General features: G+C 37.5%; 1 protein-coding gene across 2 annotated transcripts in view; it reads right to left on the bottom strand.

Annotated features, from left to right (window-relative positions):
* Nucleotides 1-217: 217 nt before the first annotated feature.
* CCDC169 (coiled-coil domain containing 169) overlaps nucleotides 218-20,336 on the bottom strand; it is a 32,528-nt gene continuing 12,409 nt past the window's right edge. The window contains exons 5-8 of one of the 2 annotated variants that reach the window (XM_075140036.1): nucleotides 11,254-11,352; nucleotides 10,996-11,049; nucleotides 7,079-7,155; nucleotides 218-3,559 (exon numbers count right to left, since the gene is read on the bottom strand). In XM_075140036.1, the coding sequence (XP_074996137.1) occupies nucleotides 3,457-3,559; nucleotides 7,079-7,155; nucleotides 10,996-11,049; nucleotides 11,254-11,352 (333 nt within the window). In that variant the 3' untranslated portion in view covers nucleotides 218-3,456. The remainder of the gene's footprint in view (nucleotides 3,560-7,078; nucleotides 7,156-10,995; nucleotides 11,050-11,253; nucleotides 11,353-20,336) is intronic. The other variant, XM_075140047.1, reaches the window with a different exon arrangement.

Genomic DNA, 20,336 nt, shown 5'->3' with positions numbered 1-20,336 from the left:
GGAGATGGAATATCATAGGAATAAAGGAAGCTGTGAACTGTACCACCTAGTCAGTTATTTATATGGAGAACCCATTAAACAACGTATTTAAGCAATGAAATATCTTGCGTATTGTTAATAATATCCTGAATATGAGGAAGTTCATCACCCAAGTTCTCTGGAGTCTGTGGTTATGCTGCATAATTATATAATAATCAACCACACAGTCAATGCCTATCCAGTAAACATTTTAATTTTATTCCATCATAGAGGAATACAGTGGTGCTATACTGTTTTATTAAAAAGAAAAATCACAACTCAATACCCTCTTAAATCATGAGACTTAAAAAAAAAAATGTATTTCAGGAAATAAGAAATGTTTGCTTACCAGCATTTGAGTTTTTTTTAATTCATATTTTCAGCAACAATACAAGTAAATACTTAAAATGCCACAGTTACCTCAAAATCATGACTGATCTGAAATCAGTGGAGTGACATGAGTAACCACGTAAGGGAAGCAATACTCTCAAGTCCCAAGAGTTAGGATATCAAATTTCCTGGTCCATCAATTAAAAGCACTTACACACTACAACCAGTACCTCTGGAATCCCAACTACATTCTGAACTGCAGGAAGCAGTTTGGCCAGATTCAAACCTTCAGTTCTAATCCTATCTTCCTCTGACATTCAGCGCCATTCACTCACTGACCACAACTATCAGCAATTCAGTTTCCCATTTTTGTCTTCAGATTTGTCCACTGTTTCGAATATTATGCACAGAGATTTCAGAAGAGACAGAATTCACCTTGTAATGATTAGCAATGTTACAAAAGATCACCCTGTCATGAAATCAGGAAAAAACCAGACATCACTGCACTCCCATCTCTACTTTAAATAAACCTAGCTCTGTGATTCACTCTTCTATGCCTAAAATGAGAATGATAGTACATACTTTTGCTTTGAAGGATTAATTACTCCTAAATGTGCTGAAATATTCATATAGAAGATACTGTATAAAGACATGTAACTGTTCATTGCTGCAAATGTAAACAAAACCCTTTTCAGATCACACCATAATAGTAGTGAGAAAAGTCCACACAAGATAAATCCAGGAATTCAAAACACTCATCCATTCAAAACCACCAAACCAAAGAAAAAAATTCCAACATGATTTGGGAAAGCTAGCAGTGTAAAAGTTTTATTCAGGTCCAAAAAACCTATCTTGTTGCTGTTGCAAAAAAACTTGAGTCATCAAACTTAATCATCACGGTGCCCTTATTTTCAGAAAGGCGGGAGGAAAATGAAATGCCAAGTAATTTAAAGAGTAAGAATACAGAACTATAACTACTTTGCACAGCAAACATTACAGCTGGATACACAATTAGAATGGTCAAACACATGTTTTAAAGCTTAATTATCATACTACTGAGTTTCAAATCCTGAGCTTGTTCCTGGCAAGCTGAAACAGAGACTAAGAAGTACATAGTCTGCCTCTCTCCTCAGGCCATTACTGTAGCAAACTGTACCAATAAATGTATCTTCTTAGGCTTCAAAAAAAATGTCTCTTTTTAAGTCCTCAGTGAGGACTACCCATGAGGGAAGCGTCCAAGTCTCCTGCTGTGAATAAATGCCATTCTGCCACATTTGTGCAATGTCTCCAGTTATTTTGAGGTGCTACAGGGACTGGACTTGAGTGCATTGACTAACATTTGATTCACAGACAGCAGTAGTAAATGTCTGCTGCATGAATCCAAGAACTGGATATTCACTACTGCGTATGTCCCTTGTCTTTTATGCCAATAGGACCATTATGGTGATTTTTTCCCTCTCCTTCTCCACAATGACAAATGCCAACACAATCAAAATTTGGAAACTTTCCATGTGAAAAACAGGAAGAGAAGAGTGCTAGCCTAATCAGCTGTGCAATGCTTTCAACTGTGGCTGTGGGGAAAAAACTGGCCAGGCAGACCACCCTGCTTATGAAAGAATGATACCAGATGTGTCATGGTAACATTAGAAATATCTGTAATAAATCTCATACTATGCAAGAGAAGAAAATGGGGTTTCCATACTGAATATGCTGTACAATACTGCTGGCCTTCTTTCTCTGCTTTTTAGAATGACATCACTGATCTTTTTGTATGAGTTTAATTACAGCCTCACTTTAATGCTGCCAGTAATAAGGAACTATTAGTACTGCTCTTAAAGAGGCAAAAAGCTTTATTAGATACTGCAAAGAGCTAGGGATGCTCTTAAAAATAATAAAGGGCAGTCAATCAATCACATTTGCTCTGCGAAGAGCTTTTAAGGCTTGAAGCTTCATTACCGAAACATTTTTCCTGTTGCCACTTAAAAAACTTCTGCTGAAGTTTAATGACTAAAATGTAGGTAATGAAACTGCAACAATAATTGCATGCTTAAGAATGAAAATACAAAGTAGTTCTACTTCCATTGAAGAGATTACTTCAAACACTGGCACTATTCTGGACCCTAAAAATACATGGATCAGTGCCACTGAAGAATACATAGAAATTTTTATGGAACCCAGACTGTGGATATAAACGTTCATCTGAGAGTTCAAATTTCAAATAGCAACATACATAGTGTGTATATAGTGTTCAAAAGAAACAACCCCTCCACAAGATAGGCCCTGAGGAATCCTTAATAAAAACTGCTCAATTTTTCTTTAATTTCTCACCGTTACTAGTGCCTAAAGCAGCTGGAAATGGTGCTCTGCTTCTAAATCATGCAAACAGAAAGTGGTGGTCAATACAGGGTCTGTGGCAAGCCAGCTTTTAAAAAAGTTAAATTTGGAGGTGTATTGTCTTCTCTGCTAGAGTAAGAAAGCTCATGAAATATAAAACAACTTTATACTGTAAAGGGACTCTACAGTATAGTATCATGTAAGAAATCAGACTGGCTAGTAAACTATGCTGTTGATCTTTTTAAAAGCCAAATGAAAGGCATGTTCAGCTGTACCAATATCAGACCACTTGCGACTCTCTCTTTGGTGCCTGTATTGAACGGGGATGCCCTTGGATGGATTTTTTATCTGAGAATTTAACATTTTGGCTGGTGAGATAATACTTCAGGTTACATCAATCTGCCTTTTCTTCTTGGTTGAGAGGTCACAAATGTTAGAGGCTTGTTTGTTTTCAATGGTTGCTGTGCAAAGAGTTCAAGGATCTACCTAGCATGTAAACAAATTAGATGTTTTCCAAGGCTGCTAATCCCTGACACCCAGAATCACTGATGAGAACCAGGATGAAAAGGGTGAGAGATCACCAGAACAAAGCTGGCAACTAGAAGAACAATTCCGTTAGGCAGAGGAACACTTACATTAAGGCTACCAAGAAGACATGCCAATCTGGGTTTGCTATTATAATATGGCACAAATACATTCATTTTCAGTTTAGAAACTTCCAGTTAAATTAAATTTTTTAGAAAGCAATTGGAAGTTCTTGGTGTTAATATTAAATCAGTGCTTTAGTTTTGGAAGCTGCTTCACTCCTACAGTCTTGTTAATCGATCCTTTTTGGGGGTTAACCATCTTCGGGTTTCCTGGAACACTGTATCTCCCTCTGAAATAAAATGGGTCAAGTTAGTCATCAAGTGTCACATCCCCCGTAAGCTTTAACTGATAGAAATTTGCATGCTTTTTATATTTGCATAACTGATTACTATTGTCAATTAATAAGCCTGAGAGAGGAAAAAACAAGTATACTTCTGAGTTTGCAGGCTAGCAGAGCATCTAATTATTCTGCATACAAACTCAATCCTCATCTCATGATTCCTGACTACGTCCTGTCACCTAAATGACGGCATTTGAAGAACATGAACAGAATACTAAACATTTGCACAAAGAGAATAATAACTGGCTAAGGAGACATTTTCATCAGTTACATAATCCCCATTTAGGAAATGGAAACACACTGCATGTAGATGTAGTTACAGTTCTCTGCAGTTCTTTATATTCCACTCTGGAGACCCATGCTCTTGAGCCCGTGATCTTACATTGCAAAAGCTGCCAGCAGAATTCTGAAGTGGTACTCATGGACACATACACCACCTACATGAACCCTACTAGAGCTGTTTTCATCTGGATCTTCTAAGAGAAATCAGTCGGAATGTAAACAAATCTCCAGGGGGGAAATGGTGATTCCACAAACTGTAAGGGTCATTCTCATGATCAAGCAGCGTGCATCCGTACTCTTACGCAACATACATTTGTTTCTCTCCCTGTTCTTACTACAGTGGACAGACAGCACTTTACATACTCTAATGACAATATACAGGGTTTCAATGTCTTTCTCAAGTAATAGGCAGTCTGAAGGAAAATATATCACAACATCACATAATTATATTCATGATGGTAGCCAGAGAAATGTTTTGTTATGCGGTAGAAGCTGTGATGACACGATCTGTGCAAGTTTCAAATTTCTGGGCAAACAGCCAACAAAGTTGTCCCTAGGGCTCGCTAGTCTTCTTGAGATTGACACATCCGTTGTTCCACCTCTTCGAAGCAGTCATGGTCTTGAAGGGAGAGCAGCTCCCATAGACATATGGAGCTGCTTCCACTCAGAGCTTGGAGGATCTGAACCCAGGGCCCCAGTTTGATCAATAATCAATTGATTATTCAAATTCAAATCAATTGATTACTCAAAGTCAATTGATTAATCTGTAGATCACTGTAGAGCTGGACCAAGCAGCCAGCATTATGTCTGTATGGAATTCTGCAGGCAGCAAAACCTCTTTCCACTCAAAACCAGCTGGACTTATGGACTTAGAAGCCAGGTAGTTGCAGCCAGTGCAGTGTTGAAACTGAGCTAATAAAAGCCCAGTATAAAAGGTAAGGGCTCAGAATGACATTAAATTGACTGCTTAGATTGCACCAGAGACATGAGTCATCAAGACATCCATGTTTTTTCCGAATTGTCAGCTAGCCTATCTTCTTCTTGTCCTGTGAAATACCATACAAAGGACCTCTACTGAACTTGGCTTCTGTGTTTGGATGGGCAGGAAACTGAATGCATCAACAATTAGTGTTCACAATTGCTACTCAAAAATGTTTCAGTGACACTTTAATATATAGGTTGGGTTTTCCATACCTGTACCTATAGTTAAAACAAACATTAAACATAGTTTCTTAGTTTGAAAGAAACTTCATTGGTTTGAAATCCAATGAAGGCAGGCGTTTTCTGAAGGGCCAACAGAAGTGAGATAAGAACTCTGGACAGAAAATTTTCAAATTATTCTCAAGAACACACTTATTTTCAATCAGGCAGGTCTTCTCTTATTTGAATGAAATTATTTCTCATTAGTGTCAGCTTGAATGAACAACCTTCAGGCTGTAAATCAAAACATAATCAAAAAGGAATAATATAACAATGGCTGTGCTAACCTTGTGATGATCAAGGGGTGCTTACTTACATTCTAGTATTTCCTTAAAATACAAACTATGCCAAATCCCCATTCTTATCTCCATGTTGCCAACTAAGACCAAAGTTTGACCTGAAAGTTCTAAGTCACTGGTTATAAAAGCCAATGCTTTGCAAACTGGGTCCTTTGCTACTAAGGACAATTTAAAAGATTGACAATTCCCTTCATGTGTGTAAAGTACTTCGAAAAGTTAAAAAAAAATCCTCTGAGGGAAAACGGGTTGAAAGGGGATATTTTGTTACAATATGCATCTTCTGAGACCAGCAATTACAGGACACACTATTTTCTTTTACACTTTATTTTCTTTTGTTTGATATAAAGAAAATTACAGAAACACACTGTCATATAATTTCAGGGTGAGTAATGGTCTACTAAAATAAATGATAAAAAAACCCCAACATAATCACAAATCAGTGCTAACCCTCATCAAATCTCAGTATCTGGCTGATGATATCTAATCTCCCAGCAGAGACAGTGAATTCTCCTAGTTCTAGCTTCCTGACCTTCTCCACATGAGCTATGTTAAACATCACTGGGGCCAGGAGCAACACACGGGCCATATATGGGATACCTCGGACCCATACAGTGCTTTTTCTGTATTGAAAAACTTCAGTTATAAACTTTGATTCATATTGTACTACGTTAATTCACATTCTACTAATACGGAGCATGAAGATCCACTGTTCTGATTTATGAAATTCTGTGATTCTGTGCTTACACAGAATGAAAGGATAAAGCTAGTAAGCAAATATGTCTATACAATTTTATGCTTATAATTTACTCATTACTTTTTCAGATGTTCCAAATATGTATTGTGTATGCTCATTTTAATAATATAGGTAAGTGGATTCATGAAAGAGTATTTACTGTGAGATACTAAATACATAGAAACCATACTAGCTCAGGAAGTCTCCAAATATAAAGTATTTGGGAGAGTTCCGAAAGCAAATGTTGTTATCTGCCTGCTTACACACTTCTGTAGGCATCTACTTATGGCCGCTGGAGGAAGGATACTGGGTCTGACACACTTTTGATATGATTCCCTATATACTTCGTACTTCATATTCTTAACATTTTCAGCGCAGTTAAAAAATAAATCTCCTCCAATTTCAAGCTTTCTCACAAGCACTACAATCAGAAATTCATTTTATTTCTATATAGTTCAGGCTCTTTTCAAATTTAAATTTCTAACCCATATAACTAAACAGAAATCTGTTAAAAAATGAAGTCTTTATATGTTGTCATCTAAAATCAGATTATCATCCACAAAAAGCTTTACAATCTGTATTGGCTAAAAAGGACCAAGCAAGGCATTATTTAACTGAATTACTCTTAATGGTCTACACGGTATACTTGTTGCTCCCAACTCTGCAGTAATATAGAAAAAAATGATCCATTTTAAACACAGGTTGAAAGGGAAGATCATCAGAGGTATTGTAAGATTTCAAAAAGCCCACTTAAATATATATTTTTTGCAACATACTTAGTATTAAATAAAACTGATTGAAAAGCAGTATCAAAAATGATGTTAAGATTAATACTTTGTCAGTAGGATTATGCTCAGTGATATTTACCATGAACAGAGAGTTGCAATATTCAAAACATAGTACTTAGCAAAAAATAATAAACCAGAAAACAGAAGCAATATAAAGGAAATTTACCTCAGTATCTGGTTTTCTCCCTTGCCTGTCAGAGCATCTGTTTTTTGCCTTTCAACAATTTTAAGTGTAGCTGAGGTCTGCAATAGCCAAATTTTTACAAAACAAGTTAAATTCTAACCACAATCACAATTAAAGAAGTAAAATTTTTCCAAACTAATTTTGACCCAGCATGGTCTTATGCCATAAGGTACTTTAAGCATGTATTATACTGATGTCTTGTTGATTTGGGGAATTGAACATATGCCAAAATCCCTTGCTGTGCAAAAATACCATTATTTACTAAGCTGGATAATTAGAGAATATGTAATTTCAATCGGCATATTTTTGGTCATACTGCCTGTAACTCCACATTTTCAACGAAGAAGCATTATCTTTCCAACATACTTCCCTGAATGGGAAAGAAAACAAGTTATAGTGACTTAGTTGTACTTTTGAATGATTAAACTATTAATTAAGAACAGGAACTACTTTAAAAAAATTAACACAGCATGGAAATCTTTGCATACTCTGGAAGTCTACATTACTGGACATACTGAAAAAAAACCAGTTGTTACCCTTGATATTGCATTTAACAGAATCTCCTCTTCGTTAGCTCACAGGGTTCCCTCTTCACCCAGCACTTGCTGGCTCATCCAGCTGCCTTTACTAAAACCACCTCTCAGAGGGACAACTATACCATGCATAGAAAACCAGAAAATGCAGAAGGTTTAGGGCTCGTCTGGCTACTGTGCACGCTTGGGTGTCTGGCATAAGTGAATGGAATTTTCTCAACCCCTTTAAACAGATTCATCAGGAACATGTAATAAATATATAATAATCATGATACACGATGTATCTGCTACACCAGGCCAGTGAAGACTTTTCGAAAGCCTAGAGATAGATTTTGGGGCTACCTAAACAAGGCTCAAGGTTTGGATTATTACATTACATTACATATTACATTACAACATTACATCTTACAGCATGTGTGAAAACATCTTGCACTCGTGACAAAAAATTCTGGCACTGAAAAGAAGCATGTCTCACTGCTTATAAGACAATGTTTTCTACTGCGCTTCCGTGTATACAATGCACCAGGCAAGTATCCCTGACCCAGTCATACCAAAGTCAGCTATAACTAAAGCAGAGACTTTTCAGAGTGCAAGCATAAAAATGGAATAGGATCTGCACAGATTTACTTCCTTGAAGGCAAGGAAGTTTTTGCACTTAAGGAACTCTAGTATTAAAGATGATGGCTAGTATAATTTATCATCTTTCTGAGCAGATGTGATTCTGTGACACGAGGCAAGACCTATGCTACGATTGCATTCACTGTTTTTTTAATTTATATGAATATAGAGTTCCAGTATATACGATTATTATCCATAGCACTGGTTTTGCCGGTACAATTTACTCCAGGCCTATCCCAACTAAAATGAGCTGTTGTTGCACAAACAGCTTTCCAGCTGTACCTATCTATAATTGTGGGCTTTTTCTGCAAACAAATCCCAATCACAAGTCAGACTCTACTACGCTAGTAAAAGTTTGTGGTAAAAATCTGGCCTGAAAGAATGGCCCTTTTAAAGATCTGCTATGGTTCTTCTTTGCCTGCTTCTCAAACCAATTTCTGAATACCACCAGAAAGTGCTTTGAGATTTGTGGGGTCCAAATTCCAAACCAACATTTTTTCACATTGAAAACAAAACAAAAAAAGCAAACAAGAATACACCATAAAACATCAGTGCCTCTAGCATGAGTTCTCAACTTCGTGAAATCTTTAATTTATTTTAAAACTATAACTTAAATTAACTATATATTTATGGATTCAGACAAGACAAACAACAAACACACTCAGAAGATACATATATTTTGTAAAAAAGCAGAAAAGCACTTGATAATAAAAAAGGTAAATAAAAGAAATGGCTGCACAGAAGCATCTCTCCCTTCTGCTTCTGCCACAGGCTTCAGGAGGGATCCAAAACAAAGTAAAAAAAAAACCCAAAACATCTGGGATTTTTTAACATCTACCACTAAAGACTTCCATTCTATTACTTTTTTTTTTTACTGTGAGCTATAGAAAAGCATAAACACAATGAGGAAAAAAAGGTCTAAAAAACCATTATATCCATTCTCTGTAATTAAGAGAGTGTCACTGGAATATATTGTCACAGGATAACAATATCCTGTAGTATATTTACTTTGGAATGTATGGAAAATGTTAGTCTATGGGTAAATCCTTCTATCTCAACTGCTGCCAACATTACTGTGCAGACTCTAGAACACTGAAATTTTAATACATCTGAAAGAGTCTGGACTGAATGTAAATTTACTTCTGCCTCTATTGTTAAAATGAACTGATAAAAGGGAGGGCATACATATGTAGATTTTAAAAGAATGTAAAAGCAACAATCAAACCAAAGTCATAGCAAAACAGGACCTGAAGTGACCAGATGAGCCACTGATTCTTTTGCAATCAACAGTTAACCATGATTAGCTTGACTGCCATGTTCAGATTAGCAATTAAAAGGTAGATGTCTAATCTAAACTACTCACCTAGGCTCTGCCTGTAGCTCCAGAAGAGAGACAGATAAGTCCCTGGGAAATTCATTTTATCTTGATCTAAAACAGGTGTGATGGTTTGCATCTTAAACAGGCTTCTCTCCACAGATTACAGAGGATCCCTCTACAACTACTTTAGATTGGCTGTTTAACATTCAGAGAACTAAAGATAACCAGATTAATCTGAAGATTATTATTTTGCTCTCATATGATTCTGAAATCATGGGGGCAAATAATTGATTACTGAAAATATAATGTACTAACTACCTTGAGTGTCGGTGGCAAAATCCTAGTCCCTAATGCCCAATTTAAGCAACATGCCAGTGCATATACCTCACTTCAAATAATGTTTTATGCATGTTTAAGTGCTTTTCTAGGCAGCTGAACATGGGCACTCCTCTTGCTAGCATGTTCAGTAATAAAACCATCTTTTATTTCCTCCCTTCTTCCTCCAGCAGTTCTCAGTTTCACTGTCAATGCAAAGATATTAACAGTTATCACAGGCATTTCCTGGGCTCACTCTTGGTTTCACGCTGGAAAGTTAGTTTAAGCAATTCTTTCAGATTTCCCAAAGCAGCAATGAACCACATAAGAGAATCAGTTGCCCACTGTGCAAACACATGGAAACACTGCTAATTACAGCCTTTCACCCCAGTTAGCTATGACAGGGCTTCAGTGACAGTCATTCCTGAGTATCACACTAAGCTATTACTTTTACATTATTCAGGAATTAAGAGCTCTTTCAGAATAAGAAGTACTAGAAATCTTTACAGATTCCTTTACAGGTTCGTCCAGTTTGTAGTATCAACTTTTATGTATTGCATAATTTGCAGCAATAAAATTTAACTTCTGATTTCACAAAAAACAAGGTATCTTATCCCTTATCTTATAAATTTAATTTAAATACGTTTTGTTTTGTCATTCTGAGCTGACTGGCTAGTTTGTCTTTAAAAGAAAAAAGGGGAAACAAGAAAAAGAGGAATTGCTACTTAAGATGGGTATCACTACCGCTAATAATTTGGTTCGGTTCTTTTCAACTGAAACATTAAACTAGCATAGCAGTCTTGTGACTAATGGATGGGCAAGCAAGAATCAGAAAATTGCTTCAGCTTTCTCAGTTAAAGGCACTTTGACTATCCTTGGGAACAATGAAACTCCAATTGATACAAAAGCAAAAAAAGTATTTAAAAATAAATAAACTGTAGCAATGTTTCAATTTCTAGCTCTTAAAATTTTTAAAAAGCAGCTTTTGTAATGGATTTGGTAGATGAATTAAGTGATAAAAGACTTTGACCTAATGGCATTAACACATGCTGTTGCTATATTAAGAAAGCATAATGATTTTTAAAAGCTATTGAGTCGCACAGTTTTTTCCTTACCTGTAAGATCTCTGAGAGGTACATGCGCCGCCCATCATTAGCTTTGTGGTAAGCCTACATTTAAAATAAGGGATATAGGCTACCATTAAGCAAAATATTTTAAAAGCTGAATCATACAGGAAGAAACAAATATACAGCAGAATTTTTTTCCAGTGACATATGTTGTAGAACTATTCTATTGTGTGTTCCACACACATTGTCTGTTTGTCAGACAACATAATGGCTTTTATACATTAGAGGCATACAGTGATTACAAACCTTTGCTTCTTGTTTCAGTCTAAGTTCATAGTCTTTTAGCTGATTCTGGAGACTTTTCTTCTCTTCTTCTAGTTGTTTAAGAACCTCCTTTAAGGAACCCTGTGGTTACAGTAAATAAAACAATGTTTTACAAATATTTCCATTCTGTATAAAGATACCATCACCATAGTCCTCATTCGTCAAGCATTATGATGTTTGTCATTCTATTTGCTTCTCGTGCACTTTTTGTTTACATGGTTCAGCCTGGCACACTGCAGAGACAAAAGCAATTAACCATATGCTACAATTATCAGTTATGCACTACACATTTCCACTGTGTTAAAATGATACAGATATGGTTTTCCACACTGCTGCTCCTTGATAGGTTAGCAAAGTCACCTTGTGGTGACCAGTCAGAATTGCTCCTCACTTCTAACCAAAGTTCACTCTGATGGCTCCTTTTTAGTAGGAGGAAGATTTCAGATCTCAGCTGCACATCCATTTTCAAACCACTTGCCGAGAGAGCTGCTGGACTGGCTGAAGAGGCACATGGGATGTCAAAGGTAACCCATAACAACTTGGTCAGAAAGCAGTATTTTGTGAAGATACTATCTGTCTTAGGTGTGTAGCCATTTACCTTGTCCAAAATTGGGATAAGCTAGAGTAACAGTGGTAAAGTCCATTTTTGGTTACTGGCACTGGCCAGTTCTTTGTTTGCTGTGTAGTGGAAGTAGAACGCACACCCAAGCAGGTCCTCCTCCCTTTCTAACACAGGAAACTGCTTCTCATAATCCCCTTCATAAATTGATCCACTCCATCCAGTAAAGACATTCTTATTGGGAGGCTCTAATAGTAGATAGTTTTTTTAATTCCTTGCCTCAAATTATTCAAGGTCAGTTTATACCTGTTTGTTTTGTACTGAAATTATCTTTAAGATAACTGCTCTTCTTCCTCCCTGGTATTTGCCCCCAGCATGCACAGACAGAAAACAGGAAAATATTTTTTCAACATTCATTTTAGTAGGATAAATAAGCTGAGCTGAGACCATATAAAAATGGTCTCTCACACAGCAGTCTGTCCTTTCATCTAATCATCACAGTAACCCCTTTGTACACCAGGCTGGAGCTCAACCTTCTTACGCTTGGAGAACAGAACCATACTGGAGCATGCAGTACTCCAGAAGCCATCTCACTGCCTTGAACAATGTCAGTAATAGTTCTTTATCTGTATAGAGAAATTTTAGGATTGCATTTTCTTTTTCACAGCTGCACAATGATGGTCACAGTCAATATGGGATCAGCTGGAATACACAGATTCTCCTCTGCAGCTATGTCAAAGTGATCAGTTCTCAATTCATAACAGAATTTGTTTACTATTTCCTAAATCCTTTGGTCTACACTACTAAATTTTAATCCCATTTTTAATAATCTAGTCTTCAGTGTCATTCTGTTTCTAAACAACATCCAGATCCCTATTATATTACATAATTGGTATCAGGAAAAAGATATCATAATCTATTTCTACTTTGTGTATCAAGGTCATGCATTAAATGTTAAGATTAGTCCTAAACCCTGTCCTGGAAGAACCCTGCCTCTACTCTCCCAGGAGCCTCCTTCACTAGTCACCATCATCTTCTATTTGCCAGCTCTTTATTCCTTCAACAAATCTACTAATTTTCATTTTCTCCCAATTAATCATCAGTCACTTCCCGTGTGAGACAGTATCTTTATCAGAGGTTACAGTGAACAAGATTACTATATTTATTGTGACAACAAATCTATTGTTTCATCACAGAATGTCAACAGGTTTGCCCACCATGAGCCACTTTCAATAAATCCATGTTTCAGTCTGGTTTTGCAACAGTTATTCCTTTCTATCTTAAAACTAAAAAAAAGATTTGCTTTTCTCCAATGCACACAATGCCATCATCCACAGCTTTATTAAAACCACTTGCTATCAGATCAGTGATGTATCAAGCCAGTTCTTTCAGGATCCAAGGTATGGGTTACCCATTTCCCTCAATTTAAGCATATCAAGCTCCTTGAGTTTTTCTTGGGATTTGGTTACTGTCATTTCCTCTTCCAAGCACTTGCTAACATTAGCGATATCTTCCTTTGTCCTGCATTTTATTGCTTCTGCCTTTACTGAAAACTTAGGCAATATATACATGTTTAATTTAAAATGAATGAATTCATAATCACTTGATCTGACAGTTTTTTATGATGGGCTTTTCTGTAATGTTCTAGATTTTCAAAATCTAAAGCACCATTCCCTCCTTTTTATCCAGTATTTCTTATAAAATGCGTTAACTATCACATCCACTGAGATCTGTGCCTCATCATTATTACTAGCACTTGGTTTTCAGTCTTTATTTACAAGTATCACATATGATACAATTTCTGGAAATAATCTAATAATATTATATCCAAATTTATCCATCCAAATTTTATATTTATATCTATATTAGTCTGTATGGATGGGATTCAGTCTGAGGTGAGGATATCTACATTTGAGTATCCATATGCAAACTAAGCTCCTACTAAGAGTCACAGTCAATACTGTGATGTGCAGAGATTCATTCAGCTGAGCAGCTAAAGAGCTCAACTCAGTTGCCATCTGAGATGCCGTAGAGTGTCCAAGACATTCACGTGTGGCAGATATGACACGGGTTACAGGAGACACATGTCCTTCTGAGCAGCAGTGGGCTACTCTGCACTGAAACATCTGCAAGTCTGTTTGTCTACACAACTATTCCACTGAAGATGCCTACTTAGATAAATTTAGATACAACTCTCTGTACTCAGCTGACTGTATTAATTAGACCTGCACTGCCTGTAGTAGGAATTAAAGATCTAGTCAAGAGGTAGGCATCTACATATGGAAAAGAAAATATTGGTGTCCTAATATTTAAGTGAGTCATACTGTTTCAACATATATTTCAATATTATTTCCCAATATTATTGTGATTAAAATTTGTTTTCCTATCCATCCTCAGGATGAATTAATCCAAACAGACGATGAAGAAAGAACAAAAATTAATGTAAAAGTCTCTCACATCTGCTACATACCACATCTATCTCTGGTTTGATCTTTCCTGCCAAGTGCATACCTTCAATACTTGTTATCCTGTCATCTTTTCATTATCAATGTTATTACATTTCAGGCTAGTTAGGTTCTTCCATTTGTCTGCTTAGGCCCCCTGTGTAAAATAAGTGTCTGTTTCAGAATTTTTGTTTCTTTTTATTTCTAACTCAAGCATCTCCCTAGTCAGAATAGCTGAATCCTTTCACTTTCTGTACTGACTAGCTGACCATTGCCTTAATAATCAATTATTTCTTCTCATGACCTTAATGCTTTGCTATGCCTGTATTTACCAGATTTTCCTGGTAAACATGGAAAGGAAGATAATATGACTCTTTCTAAATATCCTTCCCTTCTTTTTTCATGGAAATTTTTCCCTATTTATCCTGCAAACCTCAGATCCAGAGGGCCAGTGTGCATGTGTGGTCTATTTCTCAGAGAGTTTATGAATGATTACTAATGGTAAAAAAATCCCAAACCTAATATAAGCCTTAAGGGATCAATACTGGGTCCGGTCCTGTTTAACATCTTCATTAATGATCTGGATGATGGGGCAGAGTCTCCCCTCAGGAAGGTTACAGATGACACCAAACTGGGAGGAGTGGCTGATATGCCAGAGGGTTGTGCTGCTCACAACCTCAACAGGGACCTCAACAGGCTGGAAAAACAGGCCGACAGGAACCTCATGAAGTTGAACAAGGAGAAGTCAAAGGTCCTGCACCTGGGGAGGAACAACCCCATGAACTGATATATGCTGGAGGCTGCCCAGCTGGAAAGCAGCATGATAGAAAAGGGCCTGGGGGTCCTGGTGGACAACAAGTTGAACATGAGCCAGGATTGCGCCCTTGTTGCAAAGAAGGTCAATGTTATTCTGGGCTGAATTAGGCAAAGCATTGCCAGCAGGTCGATGGAGGTGATCCTTCCCCTCTACTCAGCACTGGTGAGGCCACACCTGGAGTACTGTGTCCAGTTCTGGGCTCCCCAATACAAGAGAGACATGGACATACTGGAGAGAGTTCAATGAAGAGCCACAAGGATGAATAAGGGACTGGATCACCCCTCCTGTGAGGAAAGGCTGAGAGAGCTGGGACTGTTCAGCCTAGAGAAGAGAAGGCTGAGGGGGGATCTAATTAATATATATAATTACCTGGAGGGAGGGTGCAAAGAGGACAGATCCAGGCTCTTTTCAGTGGTGCCAGGAGATGAGGCAATGGGCACAAGCTGAAACACAGGAAGTTTCCTCTGAACATCAGGAAACACTTTTTTACTGTGAGAGTGACGAATCACTGGAATAGGTTGCCCAGGGAAGCTGTGAAGTCTCCCTCCTTAGAGATATTAAACAAATGTCTAGATGTGTTCCTGGGCAGCTGGCTCTAGGTGGCCCTGCTTGAGCAGGGGGGTTGGAGGTCCCTTCCATCCTCAACAATTCTGTGATTCTGTGACCTTCATTTTATTGTTACAACTGTGCCTTCCATCTCTTGGTCTGTACCTTGGTCAGACCAGTTCAACTTCCACTTTTTTGGGCATCCATCCAGCTTAGCACAGTCTTCTTTGGTCTGTTCCAGAGTAAACTTGAAAATGTCATTTGTCATTACACGAAAGATTATGTCATTCTTTTAAGAGCATTTGCATCTCAGGTCCATAACTTATAGCCTTGACTTTGGACATCATCAAGCCGTTTTATTTTCTGGATGTTTAAAGTAATAGTCCTACCAATAGGACTATTTAAGAGATAGCCACCAAACATATACATCTGCCCCTTATATCTGCCTGTTTGAAATCTCCAGTCTTCTCCATTCTAGCATCTGCAGATCATTGCATCTTTCATTCTTTTTCATAATTTTCTGTACAACATGTTACTTATTCGGCTCCAAATTTTATTTTTCTGGCTGTTACTGAGATTTCCCTAGGAATGATTTCCATTAAAGTCAAGATTTTGCAGAAGCACGGCAAAAGGCCCAATACTTTTAAAACATTTTGCCAAGAGAGAATAACCCCTTCCAGTGTTTAAAAGAAAAAAAAAGAGATACAGAAGAGCTATATCTTTCAAGAATGTTTTGCATATGACTGAACTGTTATTAACTTTAATCTGTTATAACAGACACACTGGAGATATGAAAAAAATTGGGTTTTTTTGGTTTTTTCCTCATTAAAGCAGAAGTATCTTGTATTCAGATGAAATCTTTGTCCTAATACAGAAGGCTCCTACAGTCAATACAGTCAACATTGGCCAATTCAAGGAGAAAAAGTAAGCTGCAGATTAAAGAGAAGATTTGGCTAAATTCCACTAGGTAGTCATGTGCTATTTCATTACAACATCAGTGTCTGTACAAAATTAAACAAGACAGATAGAGAAGGCCTCGGCACTGTCAAGCTAGGAAACTAATTTTTTTTGCCTTCTTGACCTGACTGCACATTGAAGATTATAACCATGTGACAGCGTATTTTGTACAACATATTTTGTACCACCCACAATGTATTTTGTACCACCACAGTAAGCTTAAATACAGTAAATACTGAAGTTCATACTGCTCTCCAGGTTTGTTCTATGTAAATCCACAGCCCACTATTTATTTCCTTACTAGATTGTCCATCGGTGTTATGTAAGACAGCAAGACTTGGTGTTGCAGCTGTTAGTCACAATAGAGCAATTTGGTATCTCCTCAGTGATGGTACTCCTCTAATTTCTTTGAGTTCTTTTACCTACAAAGTAAACTACTTTTAGATCTTTTCTATTTAATCTTTTCAGAAGTGCTGTCTATTTTTTGCTGCCAATGCAGCTGGACCAATGCAAATGCCTGGGCATTCATTCAGCTCTGGAGAAAGGATGATATCCAACCGCAAGCAAACAAACAGTGCACTACACTGCTTCTGATGAGCAAGCAGATGGAAATAGGTTGATAATGTGACTAAAGTATACAGTTACCATCCCTACAGTATCTGGGTGCCTCATAATTTGTAATGTACCTATGCTTACCATCCTCCTGTGAAATAAGAAAGTTATAAATTACTCCCAATTTACAGATTGGGAAGTGAAGCCCAAAATCAAAAAGGGACGAGAGTCTAAATTGCACTTCAGGCAGAATTTAACATCCTAATGCTAATAAAGCAATCTATGCAATGTCTTACATTCTTCACATCTGGTTTTGTCATATAATTTAGGTAGGCATCTGAGCTGTTGCTATTACGGTTGCCCATAAGCACAAGCTTAATCAAGCTTCTTAGTTTGCTGCTGAAAGCTTTTACGGAGTCTCAAAGCAACACTTCCTGGTGGTCATCTCCCTGATGGGGCACAACCTGAGAAGCATGCTCCACCCACATTACATGAGGAAGGAATCCTCTTCTGTCTAACAGCCTAAAAATTAATCCACAAAGAAATTAGATGAGTTACATTTTAGTCCTCTGCCACCCTAAGAGCTTGAATTCTCATATCTTATATCCTGAGAGTGCCCTTGCCATCATACTTAACTAGTGCTGAGAAAATTTTTGAAGCCAGGCCGTTAATCAGTCAGAAATCAAAATTTACATGGATGGAGAAGGAACAAGTGAGAAAGGCTGCATGGTCATGCCTACATCTGGAAAGGAGGTAGCATTTCAGACACAATTCTTGGGTTTTCTTACCAACTTCCCATCGGTTTTCCATCTCTACTACGCACTCTGTTGTGAATCCCAATGTGGCTGCCTTTCTCCCAGTTAATACCTAGGAAACTGAGGCAGCTAACTCAGCTTTCTGACTTCTATTCCTGTGTCCACGCACCTAATTGATGATGCAGAGCTCAGTATGGCAATACTGAAGTTCTTATGGGAATCTAGCGACACAGATGTTCCTACTCAACTAAAAGACCTCTCCAGGTCCCCAAATACTATAAAATGCAATTTCAAAAACAGACACAAGAAAATTTTAAATGGTAAAACTTCAAAGAGGTTCTAGAGACCCACTTTATCCAGGATTGGTTGTAAGTTACCTCCCACCCCTACCTTCAAGGCAGAACTACTTGAGACCTTATATATCTGAAGTCTTCAGTTGCTGCACACAATAATACAAATCAAGAAGTGAGAAACACCAGCATATGAATTCATCCAAATCATTAAGGGCTGGATTTGCCTTTCCTGAATTCTGTGGGAAGTAAGCAGAAAGAAACCTCACTGAAACAGATTCAATTCTTGATGCTTATGGTTGTATGATCAGCTTAGTGCTTAATACAGTAAAACAACACAAAAGCAAAAGCTCACAGAAAACAGAGTTTAAAGCATACAGTAACACAGACTTGTAGCAGAGTTCTCGGAGCACAGAAAAGCTTCAATACAAAGCAAGGACCAGTGAGAGCTCAAGAGAACCAGAAGGAGTCTCCCAAGTATGCAGCACTCCCCCAGAAAGAGAAACTGCCAACAAAACTCCAGGATGAACCAGTAAGATAAATTCTGAAAAAGCTTTTTAGAAGTGGTTTAACTGAATATTGAAATGTTTTTTTAGGTTAGATTTATTACAGGTTCTTCTACTAAGCCTTGAATAGCTGGACAATATATTCCTGAAAAGGAGACGTAAGCTGACTAAGGGATTTAACTTGAATTTAAGATCCTTAGTTTTTACTAAGTCGTCCATGTCAAGCCACTCTGAGCAAGCTGGTAAGCTAAAAGACACACTGATATTTTAAATGAAAACTTCCTTTATGTAACGGAATTTTGCAGGGCTTAGCAAGATTCTCTCTCAGAGCAATGATGCATTAAGGCTTGTGTCCAGCAGTGACCAAAGCCCAGCATTTCACAAAGGGAACACCAATTCTCCAGTTCTTTTTTTCACACAGTTTCCTTTTCATTCGACTGAAGTTACATATTTGGTTTAACACTTGCCAGAAAATGAAATTATACAGAATGATACTGCAGCTGAATTTTAAGGCCACTCACGTAAGTTGCTCTCACTCTGGATTTTTCCTTGCCCTGCTACCAGTGGCAACAGAGGTGACAATTTCTATCAATCATTTCACAACAGATAAGGTGACAAATCCATGACATCATCAAAAGGCTCAAACTTGCTTTCATAAGAGCCCGGCTCATGGACACTATTGATCCTTTGCTTCAGCTATAATCCTCTTCAACGTTTCTCCATGAGTTAGAACAGAAGCAATACATCTGTCAGTCGTGTAGAAAAAAACACAACACAAGAAGCCTTTGGAATCCATTCCACTTGACATTTTAAATCAAATGAACTTTTGTTTAGAAAATACACTCCCTTCCCTCCAACACTAGGAGCTGACGTTCATCAGCTGATTTAGCTGAATCTTTTAACATACCGTTTTAAACTCACCAACAGCAAAACGCAATACTACATTTTCAGTTTTACTGTAATGGAAGTTAATTTTATGTTGATATCAATAAACTCACTAGTCATATATTACTGAAAAAATGATACATGAAAATTATTTAGCATTGCATATATCTACATACAATATGCGATACATATACGATCGATATATACAATATATGTGAATACACGTGAATATACGTCAATATACATGAAAATTATTTAGCATCGCATATATCTACATACAATATGCGATACATATACGATCGATATATACAATATACGATATATATACAATGGATCCTGTAAGGGCTTCAGTATAGGTGAAGAAGAAAGGCTCCCTGTGCTTGCTTAAATGCCAAGTGCCCCCTTGTGGTTAGCATCATCTTTATATTCGAAACCAGACCAAGAGTTGAACTACAGGAACGCAGTGTGTTCTGTTCGCACCAGACATTGGCAATGGCCAGGGTGAAGAAATCAGCCTGGACACTTGTTGGAAAGTTCAGGCTCCTTCAGTGTAATAGGTGTGGGACACTGCTACCCTAAATCCTTATGTCAGTGGTCTCCACAGCATCGTTTATAGAGGTTATCTGCTGACTTGGGAGGAGGAAGTTAAAACGGATTCCTCCATTGCTGTGGTTGATATTGACAGAACAAGTTGTTGCTGACTCTGAAACGTTTCACTTAGTATCTCTCCTGATAGGCCTGAAAAAGGCCGGAG

Source organism: Calonectris borealis, chromosome 1 (genome assembly GCF_964195595.1).
Source record: "Calonectris borealis chromosome 1, bCalBor7.hap1.2, whole genome shotgun sequence".
NCBI classification, from domain to species: Eukaryota; Metazoa; Chordata; class Aves; order Procellariiformes; family Procellariidae; genus Calonectris; species Calonectris borealis.
Note: the sequence above shows the minus strand (reverse complement) of the source record. Positions and strands in the feature narration are given on the sequence as shown.